The sequence below is a fragment of the Equus przewalskii genome, chromosome 13, assembly GCF_037783145.1.
Source record: "Equus przewalskii isolate Varuska chromosome 13, EquPr2, whole genome shotgun sequence".
Taxonomy (NCBI): Eukaryota; Metazoa; Chordata; class Mammalia; order Perissodactyla; family Equidae; genus Equus; species Equus przewalskii.
Window position 1 is genome coordinate 41,779,210 of NC_091843.1, and position 19,293 is coordinate 41,798,502.

At 35.0% G+C, this 19,293-nt stretch overlaps 1 protein-coding gene across 8 annotated transcripts in view; it reads left to right on the top strand.

Moving 5' to 3' along the window:
• Positions 1 to 19,293, top strand: part of AFF4 (ALF transcription elongation factor 4) — a 93,332-nt gene that overhangs the window by 34,572 nt on the left and 39,467 nt on the right. For 4 of the 8 annotated variants that reach the window (XM_070571059.1, XM_070571062.1, XM_070571063.1 and 1 more), the window contains 2 exons: positions 347 to 391; positions 4,289 to 4,375. In XM_070571059.1, the coding sequence (XP_070427160.1) occupies positions 347 to 391; positions 4,289 to 4,375 (132 nt within the window). The remainder of the gene's footprint in view (positions 1 to 346; positions 392 to 4,288; positions 4,376 to 19,293) is intronic. The other 4 variants (XM_070571067.1, XM_070571064.1, XM_070571066.1 and 1 more) reach the window with 1 other exon arrangement.

Sequence of the window (19,293 nt, forward strand, 5' to 3'; positions counted from 1 at the left end):
TTTTAGATTTTTGACAAGTTGCTCACCTGAAAATTACATTTAAAAAATTATTTCTAATCTAAGTATAAGAAAGATAGGATTTTAAATAACTTTTGAAAAATATGAAGTTCTTCAATTCATGTACAGTTTGGTGATTAAAACTTTTTAGTGCTTGAAAAATTTTTATTTAAGGAAATTAAGTCGAAAGATTCTAATTAGTATTCTGATTTAGAGTTGCGGGATCATAAACACTTCTTTAATTTTAATTTCATTTCTAATGATGTTGTTAGATCTGTGCAACAAATGATAAAATATCTAATAATAAATGACTCCAAATCTAATATGTGTTTCTTTTCCCTTTCTTAAGGCATCTGCTTCTGGTGATGTGAGCTGTGTGGATGAAATTCTTAAAGTAAGTTTTTAAAAATCATTTCAGTCTCTCTTATTTAATTATGATGCTCTGCTGCCCCCTGACTCCCTTTCCCCCTGTGTTTCACAGAGGATCTGATGCAGCAGATTGCTTACATGTGTAACTTGATTATATCCATCAAAAATAATTGACTCTATTCTGTTTATATTCATACTTGGGTTCTGAATCACTTGGTTTCTTTACTGTTTTCCCTCAGAGAGCTGGTTTTTTGTTATTAAGTGAAACAAATTCCAATCTTGATAGTTTGCCTTGATAAGAGGAAGAAACCAAATATAACTGTACTTTCTCAGGTTTATCAGTTAATAATTTGAAGTGCTAAAAAACTCAGTAGTTATCAGTCAAACCATTACATTAAAAATAGCTTGGCTTTGTATTCATCTGTTGGTACTGGTCAAATCCTCCAGTGAAAGACCTCCTCTGAATATGCATGTTTTGAGTGTTTAATGGAATATGTTTAAAATCAACACATGACAAAAAAAATACTTTCCTCCCTTGGGAAAAGAAAAAGTTATCTGTTGGAAAAACAGAAAAAGTCCAGTGAATTAATGAGTGACAATGACTGCTTTTGACTCAATAGAGAAAAACTGTCAGTCACGTATTGCTTGTACTTTCCGCAAAAGCTCATGAATTTTTGTGTTTATACTTGCATTTCACTATGGATACTTTTGGAAGACTACTTGGATTGGCTGCTTCCAGTTTATTCTCTCCTTCCTAAATCAACTATAATGTCTCTTTTACTTCTGCTGTTCTGCTGAACCTGTTATTTTTCCATTCATTGGAGGCTTCATTTGAGTTCTCTAGTCTTTCTGCTGTTTTAAAGAAATTTTATTTTTCCCTTCTGAAAACATTATTTTCCTTCTTTGACCGTTGTTATACTTCATTGTTTTTATTTCCCATCACCTTTCTCGCCTCTCATTCTCTGCCTTTTGGGAACCCATGGATCTTCTCTCTGAAATATGGGTGCATTTTCTAGCCCCTCCTCTTTTCTTTCTGCTCTTTGACTTCCCTTTTCCTCCATTCTTACAACTTTATCTATTAGACAGCTATTGAGTCTTTCTCTTCTGCCTTGGCCTTTTTGGGTTGGTTTATGTCTCTTAATTTCTTCTTAGCTAGGTCTCCATTTGAATTTCTCCTTGCTTCTTCAGACTCAACATGTGTAAAGCCATATTTTATCAGACGTCCGTCTATTAGTAGTATCATCATTCTCCTGTGCTTATAAATGTAGTCCTAATTATCTCCCACTTCTTTCTCTCATATTCTATTTAATCACAAAATTACATGTAGACTTTGAAAATTCCTTGATAATATGCATTCCTTTATTTCCATTTCTGCTGCCTTGAGCTTTAGTAATTGCAGTGTAGAGTTCTCACTCTGCCTGTCTGCCTCCAGAGTCTCCCTGCTTGTCTGTCTTCTGGATTGCTGCCAGATTCTTTGCTCCAATCCCTTGTCTTCATAAATTAATATCCTTTTAGAAATTTTCAGTGGCTCTCTGAGGCCCAGAGAAAAAATAGTGTCCAAATTTAACATTCCAGATCTTCCACAGGCCTAACCTCTCCCCCTACTGATTGACCACTTTTGCCAAACTGGTTTCCCTAAGTCATACACTTTCTTGCTCTTTTACCTTTCTGAAGTAAACTTTCATGGAATGTGTTTCTCCTTCCTCTTCAGTTATACAGTCATGCATCACTTAACGACAGAGATATGTTCTGAGAAATGCGTCATTAGGTGATTTTGTCAACATGCGAACATCTAGAGTGTAAACAAATCTAGATGATATAGCCTACTGTACATGCAGGCTGTACGGTACTAATCTTATGGGACCACTGTCATATATGTGGTCTGACGTTGATCGACATGTTATTTGGTGCACGACTTTATATAGATTGTTTTTGTCTTAGAATCCTAGTGAAATCCTTCTTCCTCTTGTATCAGACCATCAGACCACAGTGATGACTTTTCCTTTGAATCTCATAAAGCATTCATTTTCAGTTGCCAAGTATATAAAAAGTCTAAGGGAGCATATGTCTTTTCCCTTGAATCCTCAAAAATGCATGGTATTTTAATATGGAATAAATCTTAGATTTTCTTGTATTTAAATTATCTCTTTGATGTTACTGACCGTTTATTCTACATTTTAAATATACAGGGCTTGGCACATGGCTTTGGGTGTAATAGGTGCTCAGTCATTTGATGATGGAGAGTTAACTAGATTTTCTGTTGAGAGTATTTTGGTATTTGAGGTGTAAAATGCCAACTCTGAAACCCTGGGGTATGAGTTTCTGTATCCCTTCCCTATGTGCAGTGTGAAGGTGCTTCAAGTCATGCATTTCCTTCATGTTTTCTTGATATTTGTAGTCATGCTATTTCTAGGATCCTCATCATGAACTTAAAGAAAAAAATTTTAATCTAAAACTAATATATGTTTATTGTAAAAAAATGATTTATTAATGTAAGCCTTACTAATTGAGCACCTACTATGTGTCAAGCACTGGAGGTACAGTGGTGATAGTAATGATAATGTTGCACCCTTTGAGATGACATTCTAGAGAAAGATGTAGGAAATAATCAACTATATAGTATTATTTCAGGAAGTGAAATGCTGTTAAAAAATAAAGCATTGCAAAAGGATAAAGAGTAGTTACAGTGCAGGTGGCTGTTTTAAGAGGTTCAAGACTGTGTCAAGGGCTCTTGTCTCTTCCGGCTTCTGTCATTCCGTTGCCCGAAGGTAGCCACTGTTAACTATCTGTCAGAAATTTTTCATATATAAACATTTACTAGGACATAGACTATGATTTATGTTTGTCACTTAACAGTACACTGTGGACATCATTTCATATCAGTAGTTAAATTTCTCATTTTACTGTCTGCTTGGTGTTCCATTGTATGGATGTCTGGTAATTTAATTATTCCTGTGTTGTTGGACATTTAGGCTGTTTCCATTTTTTAAGTCTGAGCCCCTTAACATGCATCTTTACATAACTATGTGGGTATAGCTATAGGGTAAATGCCTAAATGTTATACCATGTTTAATTTATTGTATTTTCTCAGTCTGCCTGATGGCTGACTTTGAACTAAATGCCAGAAATGAAAACACTCCCTCCTTGTTCTAAATCTGATACCTCTCTTTCCTCTGCTCCTCTAACATATACATTGTGGTCTTATCCAAACCTCCACTTAGAAATACTTGGCATATGACTAGACAGAAGCCATTGAATGAAATCAGACGTATGGCCTTGCTTGTCTGTCTTCCTCCTCATGTGCTTTTGATATTTCTCTTCTGATTTCCTCCACGTGACCAACGTTTCTTACCACTTGTGTGGGCTCTGTAGCCAGACCTCCTAGGATGAAATTCTGTGTCCATTACTTACTAAGGGTATGACTTTGCATAAATAACCTCTGTGCTTCAGTTTATCTTACACAGAGTTAGGATAATAATGGTGTTTACCTCATAATGTCATTGTGAGTACTAAGTGAGTAACAAACATGTAAAACACTTAGCACAGTGTCTGGCCCATTAAGGTACACAGTAAATGTTAGCTGCTTTTTTTATTATCCCCTTCCCCCCACTCCCACAGCAAGCTCTTCCTCAGTAGCATTTTACTATATGCCTTACATTTCATTGCAGGCTGATTTCTGTAACTGTTCACAGGTCTCATCATCTTAACTCTAAGCTCCTTGAAGCCAGGGAGTGTATATTATTTATCTTCTTATTACCTACCCTCTAGTGGCTTGCACACTTAATTAATATTTATTGATTAAATATGTATACTTTTCGAGGAGCAATCATGAAACCAGCATTTATAATACAAATCTGGTTTTTAGCTGTGTAATTTTTATCCTTGACTTGGTTGAAAACAAACTGTAATAATTACATTTCAGGAGATGACGCATTCATGGCCTCCCCCTCTAACGGCTATTCATACACCATGCAAAACAGAACCTTCCAAATTTCCTTTTCCAACTAAGGTAAGTAAAATGTGTCTTTGATACTGTGAGAAAACTCTAAATGGCTTGACTAAAATTATATGAATTCAAAATTGTCTTGCCATTCCCATTCTAGTGGGAGATAGACAATAAGTGGATAAATAGATAAGTTCAAATAGTGATGATTGCTATGAAGAAAATAAAACAAGATAATGGAATTGAGAGCAACTTGGCTTGAGAGGTACTTCAAAAAGCTTTGTAGGCAATATGGGGAGGAGACTTTGAAGTTTGTTGCAAACTATTATGTTATTCTAGGCCACAGGTGGTAAGGGCTTCTCAAACTGTTGTCTGAGGAACTCCTTTCCATAGGACATAGCAACCATACTTAAGTCTTATGGAAAGAGCTTCCTCAGACAACAGTTCCAAGCTCCTCTAAAATCAGCAGATTTGGGTTTTTTTACATTAATTTATACTTACACAAATAATACAAGAACACATTCTTCTTGTGAAGGTTTGACCAGGACCCCTATGTAGCCTCCCTCAGTTCTGCCTCCTCCATCTTAGCAGAGCTACTTTTGTACATACCTTTGCGAGTCTTTTCATATGCGTTTACATGCATATATATGTAATCATTACATACAAGCATTTTTTCATTTATTTTATTTCTGCACAGATATGTTCTGTATTTTTAATCACTCAGCAATAGATCTTAGAGACCTTTCCATATTATTATATATAGAGATTATATATAGATAATATATTACATATAGAGGTATTTCATTTCTTTTAATTCCATCTATAGCATAAATGTATCTTAGTTTATTTAGCTGTTTCCCTTTGGTATTTAAGTTGTTGCCAAGTTTTCATTTCTATAAATATTACTTTAGTGGATATCTTTGTTCAGGCCTTCTTGTGTGCATACGAGTTTCTTTTGGGTAAAATCAAGAAGTAGAATTGCTGAGTACGGAGAGTATATTCTTAATTTATACCCTCAAATTCCCACCATAGTGGTGGTACTAGTCAATACTTCACTTGTATTCCCTGTTATTCCTCGTGTGCACACCATCATGCCACCATTTGTTATTTTAAGCAGCAGTCTTTTGAGTGAAAAATGGTATTCCATTTCCTGTATTGCCAGTGAAGTTCATCATCTTTACACATTTGTCATAAGTTTGATTTCTATGTGGATGAATTTGCCTGCTTCCTCTGCCCTTTGGGTTGCATCTTTCACCTAATGAGTTTTAGGAGGATTTCTTTCTTTTGTTTTGTGGTGTTGTGTTTGAATTCTGGATTCTAGTAATTTATTCTACATACCACAAATATATCTCCCAGTTAGAGTATAGAGAGACAACTTTATGCCTGTATGTGTGCTTTACCACTCTTTTACTTTTTAAATCAACTTTACACATAAAAAAATGCACACATATTTAATGTACAGTTTGAGTTTTGATAGATGTCTACACCTGTGTAACCATCACCGTATTCAAGAATTAGAACATTTCCATCACCCCCAAAAGTTCCCTCATGATCCTTTGCAGTTCACCTCACCCGTACCACTGGCCCCACACAATTACCTGATCTGTTTTATGTCATTATAGATGGTTTTTTTTTTTCTAGAATATCATGTAAATGGAATGCATACAATGTATGCTTCTTTTGTGTATGTATCTACCTTGTTTTGCTCAGCATACGCTTTTGGAATTCTTCCTAGTTCTTGAATGTGTTGGTAATTGTTCCTTTTTGTTCCTGAGTTCTTTTTTATTTCAGTTGTATGAAAATGCCAAAATCTGTTTATCTGTTCACCTGTTGATAAATGTTTGGGTTGTTTCCAGATTTGGGCTATTAAGAATAAAGCCACTTACAAGTCTTTGTGTAGACTTAATGTTTTCTTTTCTGGTGGGTAAATGCTGGGTCATATGGTAAAAAGTACAATTGCTGGGTCATATGTTGAACGCATGTTAAATTGATACTAAACTGAAAACTATTTTCCAAAGTGGTTGTATCACACTCCTACCTCAGCCCATTCCCATCCACCAGCAATGTATGATAGTTTCGTTTGTTCTTCATTGTTGCCTACATTTGGTATTGTCAGTCTATTTAGTTTTAGGCATTTTACTGGGCATGTAGAGGTGTCTCATTTTAGTTTTAATTTGTGTTTCCCTGATGGCTAATGATGTTGAGCCTCTTTTCATGAGCTTATTGGCCATTCTTCTTTTTTGAAGTGTCAGTTCAAATCCTTTGCCGTGTGTGTGTGTGTGTGTGTGTGTGTGTGTGTGTGTGTGGTGGTGGTGGTGGTGGCAGGGTTAGAGGTTGTTGATAGTTTTCTTATAATGTGTTTGGTTTTGGTATCAGGGTAGCGCTGGCGTCTTAAAAGGAGCAAGGAAGTGTCCCCTTCATCGCTATTTTCTGAAATAGTTTGTGGATGATTTATATTAGTTCTTCCTTGAATGTTTACTATAATCTAACAGTGAAGCCATCTGGGCCCATTCTTTATTGAAAAGTTTTCAATTACAAATTCAATTTCCTTATTAGTTATGGAGCTACTTAGATTTTCTCTTCCTTCCTGTGTCAGACTTGGTAGTTTGTTCATGTCATCTGAGTAGTCAAGTTTTTTGGCCTAGAGTTATTTATAATACATAGTTCTTCTTTTAATGTCTGTAGGATCTATAGTGATGCCTTTTCCCCTGATGTTGGTGATTTTGTATTTTCTCTCTTTCTTTGTTTTCCTTGATCATTCTAGCTAAAAGTTTATTGTTTTATTGCTCATTTCCAAGAACCATGTTTTAGTTCTTTTCTCTTTTCTATTTCTTTGATTTTTGCTTTATTATGATTATTCCTTTCTTTCTACTTATTGTGAATTTTGTTTGCTTTTCTTCTAACTTCTTAAGGTAGAAGCTTAGATCATAAATTGTAAACATTTCTTGTTTTAAGTATTTAAAACTACCAGTTTCCTTCTGAGCCCTGCTTAAGGTGTATCTCACAAGTTGTGATATATTGTGTTTTATTATCATGCAGTGCAAAATATTTCCTAATTTCCTATGTGACTTCTCCTTTGACCTATGGGTGATTTAGAAGTATGCAGTTTTATTTTCAAATATTTGAGGATTTTCCCAATATTATTTTGTTATTCATTTCTAATTTATGTTCTTGTCAGAGAATATATGCTGTATAATTTCAGTCCTTTTAAATTTATTCAAATATTTTGTGGCCTAGTATCTGATCTCTTGGGGACTGTTTCATGTCCACTAGACACTGTGTGTTCCATATATATCATTAGTTCGAGTTGGTTGAGAGCAGTTAAGTCATCTATATTTTTAGTGACATTCTGTCTACTTGTTCAATTACTGAGAGTGTTGACACCTACATCTGGATTTGTGGATTTGTTTGTATCTTTTTTTCAGTTTTGTCTGCTTTTGGTTCGTGTAGTTTGGAGCTTTGTTGTTAGGTACACACACGTTTAGGATTGTTATGTTTCTGATGAATTGATCTCATTTTTTCATTATGAGATCTCCCTCTTTACATCTGGTATTAATGCTTGTTCTGAAGTCCACTCGTCTCATATTCAAGTCTACTTTATCTGATATTCATGTAGGCACTCCAGCTCTCTCTTAATTTATTCTAAGCATGGTTTAACATTTTCTATTTTTTTATTGTTAATCTATCTATGCCTTTGTATTTAAAGTGGATTTCTTACAGGCAGTGTATAAGTGGGTCTTGCTTTTTTACTTAGTCTGCCAATCTCTAATTGAGATTGGCACTCTTGGAGTGTTTAAGCCATTTCCTTTCAATGTAATCATTGATATTGTAGGGTTTAAATGTGCGGATTTGCTGTTTGTTTTCTGTTTGTCCCATTGATTCTTTCTTTCTTTGTCTCCTTTCTTGAGATTCTTTTAGATTAAATAATTATTTTTTAATATTTTATCTCTTGTATTATGTAATAGCTATACCTCCTTTTTTAATTGTAAAATTAAGGCTTGAGTTTATCAGAAGATTTTGGACATAAATTTGTAATTTTGGCAAATCCCTACTTTTTGGGGGTGAAGGTTTTATTGAGATATAATATACATACCATACAGTTCATCCATTTAAAATGTACAATTCTCTGGTTTTTAGTATATTCAGAGTTGTGCACCTATCACCACAATATTTTATTTATTTATTTATTTATTTATTTATTTTTTTTAAAAGATTTTATTTTTTTCCTTTTTCTCCCCAAAGCCCCCCGGTACATAGTTGTATATTCTTCGTTGTGGGTCCTTCTAGTTGTGGCATGTGGGACGCTGCCTCAGCGTGGTCTGATGAGCAGTGCCATGTCTGTGCCCAGGATTCGAACCAACGAAACACTGGGCCGCCTGCAGCGGAGCGCGCGAACTTAACCACTCGGCCACGGGGGCCCCTATCACCACAATATTTTAGAACATTTTCATCACCCCATAAAGAAACCCTGTACCCTTTAGCAGTCACCGTTCTATATCCTCCACCTCTTCCCCTGCTCCTTTCCCTTAGCACCTAGGCAACCACAATCTACATTGTATCTCTATAGATTTGCCTATTCTGGACATTTCATATAAATAGAATCATACAATATGTGGTCTTTTGTGACTGGATCTTTCACTTGGCATGCTGTTTTCAAGGCTCATCTATGTTGTAGCATGTATCAGTACTTCATCCCTTTTTATGGCCGAATATATTCTATTGTATGGATATATCACATTTTGTCTATCTGTTCTTTAGTTGATTTGGCATTTGGATTGTTTTCAGTTTTGGGCTATTGTAAGAAATGTTGCTGAAAAGATTAGCATAGAAGTGTTTGTGTAGACATGTTTTCAATTCTCTTGGTTATATCCTAGTAGTGGGATTGCTGAGTCACATGGTAAGTCCTTGTTTAATCTTTTGAGGAACTACCTGATGATTTTTCCAAGTGGCCGTTCCCTTTACATTCCTACCAGCAGTGTATTACAGTTCCAACTTCTCCACATCTTGGCCAATTTGTTGTTATCTTTCTTTTTGATTATAGTTATTTTAATGGGTGTGAAATGGTATGTCATTGTGGTTTTGATATCCATTTCTCTTATGGCTAATGTGCTGAGAATCTTTTCATGGACTTGTTGGCTTTTGTATATCTTATTTGGAGAAATATCCATTCAGATAGTTTGCTGATTTTTAAATTGGATTATTTGTGTTCTTATCATTAAGATATAGGAGTTCTTTATATATTGTATAGTACAATCCTGTATCAGATATATGATTTGCAAAAATTTTCTCTTATTCTGTGGGGTGTCTTTTTGCTTTTTTGATGGTGTTCTTTAAAGCACAGAAATTTTAATTTTGATGAAGGCTGATTTATCTATTTTTGTTATTGTTTGTACTTTTGGTGTGATATCTAAGAAACCATTGCACAATCCAAAGTAACAAGGATTTAGACCTGTGTTTTCTCCTAAGAGTTTTATAGTTTTAAACCTTATGTTTAGGTCTCTGATCCATTTGGAGTTAATTTTTGTATTTGATGTGAGATAGGGGTCCAACTTCATTCTTTTACGTGTGCATATTCCAGTTGTCCCTGCATCATTTCTTGAAGAGACTATTCTTTCCTCATTGAATTATCTTGTATCTTGGCATCCCTGTGGAAAATCAGTTGACCATAAATGTGAATGTATTTTTGTGGGCTTTCAGTTCTCTTTTACTGATCTGTCTATCCTTATGTCAGTAGCACACTGTCTTGATTACTGTAGCTTTGTAGTAAGTTTTGAAATCAGGAAGTAGGAGTCTTCCAGACCTGTTTTGTGTGTGTGTGTGTGTGGTTGCTCTAGTCTTACAGTATTACATATCACAATTATTTTAAACTAATACATCATTTTATATATAGCTTAATTGCCTTACAACAGTATAACTTCATTCCCCTCCTTCTATTCCCTCTGCTTTTACCATGTGTTAATTATCTATATGTTATAAACCTCACAATACGTTATTTTGTCTTTTATTTTAAAAAATCAAGTATCTTCTTTTAAATAGCTTTATTGAGGACTAATTGAAATTCAATAAATGGCACCTATTTAAAATTTGACATTTTGACATGTGTATACCTGTGAAACCATCACCACAATCAATATAATTAACATATCAGTCACCCCCAAATGTTTCTTTATGATTCTTTATAATGCTGTTTTCCTTCTGCCATCTGCCCCTCCCATCCCGAGGCAACCACTAATCTGATTTCTGTCAGTATAGATTAGTTGGCACTTTTGAGAATTTTATATAAATAGAATGATACTATACTCTTTTTTTTTTGGTTCTGGTTTCTTTCACTCAACACAATTATTCTGAGATTCTTTCATATTATTGCCTGTATAAATCGTTTTTTTTATTGCTAAGTACTGTTCAGTTTTATGATTATACCACAGTTTGTTTATCCATTCACCAATTGATGAACCCAAAGGATTGTTTCTAGTTTTTAGCTATTAAAAATAAAGCTGCTCTGAGCTCTCTATCAGAACAGTTAGCAAACAATTATAACATTAAAGATCAAGGGAAGGAAAGCATCAAAAATAACTGGCTTCTCTGGAGAATTCTACCAAACATTTAAAGAAGAGTTAATACCTGTCCTCCAACTATTCTAAAAAATTGAAGATAGAACACTTCCTAACTCATTCCACGAGGCTAACATCACCCTGATCCCAAAGCCAGACAAGGACAACACAAAGAAGGAAAATTAGAGGCCAACATCACTAATGAAAACAGATTCAAAAATCCTCAACAAAATATTGGCAAACCGAATACAGCAATGCATTAAAAGGATCACACACCATGATCAAGTGGGATTTACATCAGGGACGCAGGGATGGTTCAACATCTGCAAGTCAATCTATGTGATACACATTAACAAAATGAGGAATAAAAACCACAGGAGCATCTCAGTAGATGCAGAGAAAACATTTGACAAAATCCAACATCCATTTATGATGAAAACTCTCAATAAGATAGGTATAGAAGGAGAGTACCTCAACATAATAAAGGTCATATATGACACACCCACAGTCAACATCATACTCAATGGGGAAAAACTGAAAGCCATCCCTCTGAAACAGGAAGAAGACAGGGCCCCGCTCTTGCCACTCTTATTCAACATAGTACTGGAGGGTTTGGCCAAAGCAATTAGGTAGGAAAAAGAAATAAAAGATATCCAAATAAGCAATTCATCAGTGAAACTCACTGTTTGCAGATGACATGATTTTATATATAGAAAACCCTAAAGAATTGATTGGAAAACTATTAGAAATAATCAACAACTACAGCAAAGCTGCAGGGTACAAAATCAGCTTACGAAAATCAGTTGACTTTCTGTACTCTAGTAATGAACTAACAGAAAGAGAACTCAAGAGTACAGTCCCATATACAGTCGCAACAAAAAGAATAAAATATCTAGGAATAAATTTAACCAAGGAGGTGAAAGACCTATACAATGAAAACTATAAGACATTATTGAAAGAAATTGATGATGACCTAAGGAAATGGAAAGATATTCCATGCACTTGGTTTGGAAGAATAAACATAGTTAAAATGTTCAGGGCCTGGCCCCATGGCCAAGTGGTTAAGTTCGCGCGCTCTGCTTCGGCAGCCCAGGGTTTCACCGTTCAAATCCTGGGTGTGGACCTAGCACCGCTCCTCAGGCCATGCTGAGGTGGCATCCCACACAGCACAACCAGAGGGACCACAACTACAATATACAACTACGTACTGGGGGCTTTGGGGAGAAGAAGGAAAAATAAAAGCTTAAAAAAAAAAAAGTCCATACTACCTAAAGCAATCTACAGAGTCAGTGCAATCCCAATCAGAATCCCAATGACATTCTTCACAGAAATACAACAGAGGATCCTAAAAGTCATATGGGGCAACAAAAACAATCCTGAGAAAGAAGAACAAAGCTGGAGGAATCACAATCCCTGACTTCAAAATATACTACAGAACTATAGTAATCAAAACAGCATGGTACTGGTACAAAAACAGACACACAGATCAATGGAACAGAATTAAAAGCCCAGAAATAAAACCACACATCTATGGATAGCTAATCTGCAGCAAAGGAGCCAAGACCATACAACAGAGAAACAGATGTCTCTTCAATAAATGGTGTTGGGAAAACTGGACAGCCACATGCAAAAGAATGAAAGTAGGCCATTACCTTTCACCATACACAAAAATTAATTAAGAATGAATTAAAGACTTGAAGGTAAGACGTGAAACCATAAAACTCCTAGAAGGAAATATGTTCAGTACACTCTGTGACATCAGTCTTAGAAGCATCTTTTCGAATACCAAGTCTACTAGGGCAAAGGAAACAAAAGAAAACAAATAAATGGGACTTTGTCAGACTAAAGAGCGTCTACAACGCAAAGGAAACCATGAACAAAACAAAAAGACAACCCACCAACTGGGAGAAAATATTTGCCACCATATATCCAACAAGGGGTTACTCTCCAAAATATATAAAAAACTCATACAACTCAACAACAGAAAAACAAACAACCCAATCAAAAAATGGGCAGAGGATATGAGCAGACATTTTTCCAAAGAAGATATACACAGATGGCCATTAGGTACATGAAAAGATGTTTTGTATCATTAACCATTAGGGAAATGCAAATCAAAACTACAATGAGAAATCACATGTTAGAATGGCTATAATCACCAAGACAAAAAATAACAAATGTTGGAGAAGATGTGGAGAAAAGGGAACCCACATACACTGCTGGTGGGAATGCAAACCGGTGAAGCCACTACGGGAAACAGTATGGAGATTTCTCAAAAAACTAAAAATAGAAATACCATACGACCAAGGTATCCCACTATTGGGTATTTATCCTAAGAACTTGAAATTAACAATTCAAAGAGACTGATGCACTCCTATGTTCATTGCAGCATTATTCACAATAGGCAAGACGTGGAAGCAACCCAAGTGCCCATCAACTGATGAACTGATGAATGGATAAAGATTCCACACAATGAAATACTACTTAGTTGTAGAAAAGACACAGTCGTCCTGTTTGCAACAACATGGATGGACTTTGAGGGTATTATGTTAAGTGAAATAAGCCAGACAGAGAAAGACAGACACCACATAATTTCACTCATATGTGGAAGATAAACAAACACATGGACAAAGAGAACAGATTAATGGTTACCAGAGGGGAAGAGGGATGGGGGTGTGCATAAGGGGTAAAGGGGCACATATATATGGTGACTGACAAATAATAATGTACAACTGAAATTTCACAATCTTATAAACTATTATGACCTCAGTAAAATAATTTTTAAAAAAAAGCTGTTGCGAATATTTGTGTACAAGTCTTTGTATGGGCATATACTTTTATTGCTCTTCAGTAAATACCTTTGAGTGAAGTGGTTTGGTATATGGTAGGTGTATATTTAACTTTTTAAAAAAAACTGATACTGTTTTCCAAAGTGGTTGAACCATTTTATATTCCTACCAGCAATATCTGAGAGTTCTAGTTGGTCCACATCCTTACCAATGCTTGGAATGGTCAGTCTTTTTCAATTTTAGCCCTTCGAGCAGTTGTGTAGGGGTGCCTCATTGGGATCTTAATTTTCATTCCTCTGGTGACTAATGATCTTCAGCATCTTTTCATGTACTTACTCGCCATTTGTGTATCTACTTTGGCGCCATGTCTGTTTGAATCTTTTGCCCATCTTTTCATTAGATTGTTGTGCTCTTCTTATTGAGTTTTGAGAGTTGTTTACATTTTCTGGATGCAAGTTCATTATCAGATATGTGATTTGCAAAGTTTTTTCCTGGTCTACAGCTTATCTTTTTTCATTCTCTTTAACAGTGTCTTTCAAAGAGCAGAAGTTGCTAATATTGATGAAATCTAATTTGTCAGTTTTTTCTTTTACAGATCATGTTTTTGGTGTCTAAGAAATCTTTGCCTAATCCAAATTCTCCTGTGTTTTTTCCTAGACTTCTTAAAGTTCTAGGTTTTACATTTAGGTCTGTGATCCATTTTAAGTTAATTTTTTTATGTGATGACAAGATAATGGTTCAAAGTTCATTTTTTTGTATGCGCATATCCAATTGCAGCCTTATTTGTTAAAAAAGCTCTTCTCTCTACACTCAGTTGCCTTAGCACTTGCAGTTTACCATAGGTATGGTGCATGTCTGACTATGTTGTTTCATTAATCTCTGTCTGTCATGGTGCCAGTACTACCCTGTCTTGATTATCTGACATCAAAAATTATTATATAGGGGAAAAAAAAGAAAAAAAAATTATTGTATAGCCACAGTAATGTAAATCCTCCAATTATATTCTTATTTTTCAAAATTGTTTTGGTTTTTCTTGGTCCTTTGCATTTTCATGTGAATTTTACAGTCAGCTTGTCAATTTCACCATAAAAGCTTTCTGTGATTTTGATAGAGATTGCACTGAATCGATGGATCAATTTGGAGAGAATTAACATCTTAACCGTATTAAGTCTTCTGACCCACGAGCACTTGTCTTCTCTATTTAGGTATAATTTAATTTCTCTACATTGTTTTGTAGTTTTTAATGTCTAGGTCTTACACATCTTTTGTCAGAGGTATCTCTAAGTATTTCATTTTTCTTTTAATTGAGTTCATAATAGTTTGCCTCACTGTGAATTTCAGTTGTACATTATTTCTTGTCTGTCACCATAAAAGTGCTCCCCTTCACCCCCTGTGCCCACCCCCAGTCCCCTTCCCCTGGTAACCACTGACTGTTCTTTTTGTCTGTGTGTTTTTTTATCTTCCACATATGAGTGAAATCATATGGTGTTTGTCTTTCTTGGTCTGGCTTATTTCACTTAACATAATACCCTCCAGGTCCATCCATGTTGTTGCAAACAGGATGATTTTGTCTTTTTTTATGGCTGAGTAGTGTTCCATTGTACATATATATATATACCACATCTTCATCCAATCACCAGTTGATGGGCACTTGGATTGCTTCCATGTCTTGGCTATTGTGAATAATGCTGCAATGAACGTTAGGGGTACATAGGTCACTTTGGATTGTTGCTGTCAAGTTGTTTGGATAGATACTTAGTAGTAGGATATCTGGGTCATATGGTATTTCTATTTTTAGTTTTTTGAGGAATCTCTATGCGGTTTTCCATAGGGGCAGCACCAGTTTGCATTCCCACCAGCAGTGTATGAGGGTTCCCTTTTCTCCACACCCTCTCCAACATTTGTTATTTTTAGTCTTAGTGGTTATAGCCATTTTAACAGATGTAAGGTGGTATCTTAGTGTAGCTTTGATTTGCACTTCCCTCATAATTAGTGATGTTGAACATCTTTTCATGTGCCTATTGGCCATCTGTATATCTTCTTTGGAAAAATGTCTGCTCATATCCTCTGCCCATTTTTTGATTGGGCTGTTTGTTTTTCTGTTGTTCAGTTTTGTGAGTTCTTTATATATTATGGAGATTAACCGTTTGTTGGATATATGGTTGCAAATATTTTCTTCCAGTTGGTGGGGTGTCTTTTTTTTTTTGATCCTAGTTTTATTTGCCTCACAGCAACTCTTTAGTCTGATGAAGTCTCACTTGTTTATTTCTTCTTTTGTTTCCCTTGTCTGAGAAGACATGGTATTCAAAAAGATCCTTTTAAGTTTGATGTCGAAGATCAGTATTTCATTTTTTTAATGCTATTATAAATGGTATTTTGTTAGAAAATTTCAGTATCTGACTTTTCCTTGCTAGTTTATAAGACACATTTGATTTGTAATTTTATCTTTTATCTTGCAACCTTGGTAAATTTATTTAATTTTAGTAGCATTTTTGTAGATACCGTAGTTTTTCTAATTAGACAATCATGTCGTTTGTTAATAAAGAGTGTTACAACTTTAATGTTAAACTGGATGCCTCATTTCTTATTCTTGCTTTATTGCACTGGCTAGAACCTCTAATATGTTGAATGGAAGTGGTGAGAGTAGATGTTCTTGCCTTATTTGTGATCATAGAGGGTAAAGTATTCAGTCTTTGATCATCAAGTATGATGTTAGCCATGGGATTTTTCTAGATGTCATTTATTAAGTTGGGGAAGTTCCCCTCTATTCCATTTGCCTGAGAGTTCTTATCAAGAATGAATTTTGGATTTTGTTGAAGGTTTTCTTTGTTGGTATAATAATAGGGTTTTCCCTTTTTTTTTGCTGTGTAATTTGGTGAATTACATTGGTTAATTTTTAATCAATATTACATTGCTGATAAGAACTCAATTTGGTCATTGTGTATCATCTACTTTATATAGTGTTGAATTTGATTTTTAAAAACATTTTCTTCTTTTTAGAATTTTTACTTCTGTATTCTTGATGGATATTAGTCTGTAATTTTTTTTTCTTGTAATATCTTTGCCTGGTTTTGGTGTCAGAGTAATGCTGGCCCCCTAGAATGAGGCGGGGCTTAACTCCCTTCTCCTCCGTGTTCTGGAATAATTTATGTAGAATTGGTATTATTTCTTCCTTAAATGTTTGTTAAAATTCACCAGTGAAGCCCTTTGGGTGTTCAACTTTCTTTATAGGATGGTTTTCAAGTGAAATTAAATTTATTTAATAGATACAGGGCTTAATACATGTTATCTATTTCTCCTTGAATGTGCTTTGGTAGTTTGTATCTTTTGAGGAATTTGTCCGTTTTGTCTACTGATTGTGAAAATTGTCAATATTATTAGTATAAAGTTTTTGATAATATTCCTTATTGTGCTTTTTATGTCTGTTATGATGCTAGGTCTCTTATTATTCTTATTGGTAATTTGTTACTTCTCTCTCTTTTTCCTCTGCCTAGAGGTTTGTCAATTTTATTGATCTTTTTAAAAAACTGCTTTTTTTTTCCTCTCCATTATTTTTCTTTTTTATTGCATTGATTTCCATTCTGATCTTTATTACTTTATGTTCTGCTTTTCTGTTGTTTAATTTGCTCTTTTTTAAAAAAAATGCAAGTGGAAACTAAGGTCATTGATTTGAGATCATTCTCACTTTCTGATATAGACTTCTAGTGCTATAAATTTCCCTCTAAATAATGGTTTATCTGTATTCCACAATTTTTGATATATATTGTGTTCTCATTTTTATTCACTTCAAAATACCTTCTGATTTCTTTTTTGATTTCTTCTTCTGTGGGTTATTTTGAAGTGTCATTTAGTTTCCAAATATTTGGAGATTTTCCACGTATTTTTCTGTTATTGATTTGTGGTTTAATTCCATTGTGGTTAGAGAGCATACTTTGTATGACTTGAATCCTTTTACATTTATTAACATATTTCATGGCCCAGAATATTGTGTCTTTTGGTAAATATTTCACGTACAGTTGAAAGGAATGTGTATATTCTGCTGTTGTTGAGTGAAGTGTCCTGTAAATGTCAACTGGATCAAGTTGGTTTATAGTATTATTCAAGTTTGCTGTGTTCTTACTCATTTTAATTCTACTTGTTCTATCAGTTATTGAGAGTTATAGTTAACCTCCAACAATAGTTTTGAATTTGTCCTTGCTTGTTCATTTCTTCATGCTTTTTCAAGCTCTGTTTTTGAATTCATAAACATTTGGGCTTGTTATCAGCTGTAGATGAATTGACCCCCTTATCATTATGAAATGACCTCTTTTAATCCTGATAATATTCTTTGCTATAAAATTTACTTTCATCTTAACATAACCATTCTGGCTTTCTTTTAATTAGTGTAAGTATTGTATACTTTTCTCCATCCTTTACTTTTTTTTTTTTTTTTTAAGATTTTATTTTTCTCCTTTTTTTCTCCCCAAAGCCCCCCGGTACATAGTTGTATATTTTGTTGTGGGTCCTTCTAGTTGTGGCATGTGGGACGCTGCCTCAGCGTGGTCTGATGAGCAGTGCCATGTCCGCACCCAGAATTTGAACCAACGAAACACTGGGCCGCCTGCAGCGGAGCGCGCGAACTTAACCACTCGGCCACGGGGCCAGCCCCTCCATCCTTTACTTTTAACCTATCTGTGTCCTTATATTTAAAATTCGTTTGTTGTAGGTAGCATATAATTTTATCTTGCTTTTTTGTTTATCCAGTCCGACACTCTCTGCTCTTTTATTGGGGCATTTAGACCATTTATATTTAATGTGGTTATTGATATGGCTTGGCTTAAATCTACCATCTTGCTTTTTGATATCCATTTGTCCCACCTGGTCTTTTTTTGGGGCCTTCTTTTGGATTAATTCAGATTTTTTATTATTACATTTCATTTTTGGCTTATTAGCTATAACTGTTGTTATTTAATGTTTGCTCCAGAGTTTGTAGAATATATCTTTAACTTGCCAAAGTCTGTCTTAAGGTGATATTATACTATTCTTTTCTGTTATATAAGAACTTTTCACCATTATGCTTGCATTTCTCCCTTCCCAGCATTTGTTCTGTTGTTCCATACATTTTATGTCCCTGTAAGATATAAACCACACAATATTGTTACTATGTTTCGTTAAAACAGTCTATCATCTTTTTTTTTTCTTTTGGTGGGGGGGGCGGGGGGGGGAAGATTCACCTTGAGCCAACATCTGTTGCCAGTCCTTCTCTCCCTGCATGTGAGGCGCAACCACAGCATGGCCACTGACAAGTGGTATAGGTCTGCACTCAGAAACTGAACCTGGGCCACTGAAGTGGAGTGCGCCGAACTTAACCACTAGGCCACCAGGGCTGGCCCTCTGTCATCTTTTAAAGAGATGTAAATAATAAGAAAAAAGACTTTTGTATTTCCCCATATAGTTACCATTTTCTTTGCTGTTCATTTCTTTGTATTCACCCAGATTCCTATCTGGTATCATTGTCCTTCTACTTGAAGGACTTGGCTTAACATTACTTCTAGTGCTTGCCTGCTGGTGATGAATGCTTTCAGCTTTTGTATGTCTGCAATTAGTTTTTATTTCACTTTTTTTTAAGGTATTTTTTTCTGGATTTAGAATTCTAGGTGGAAGA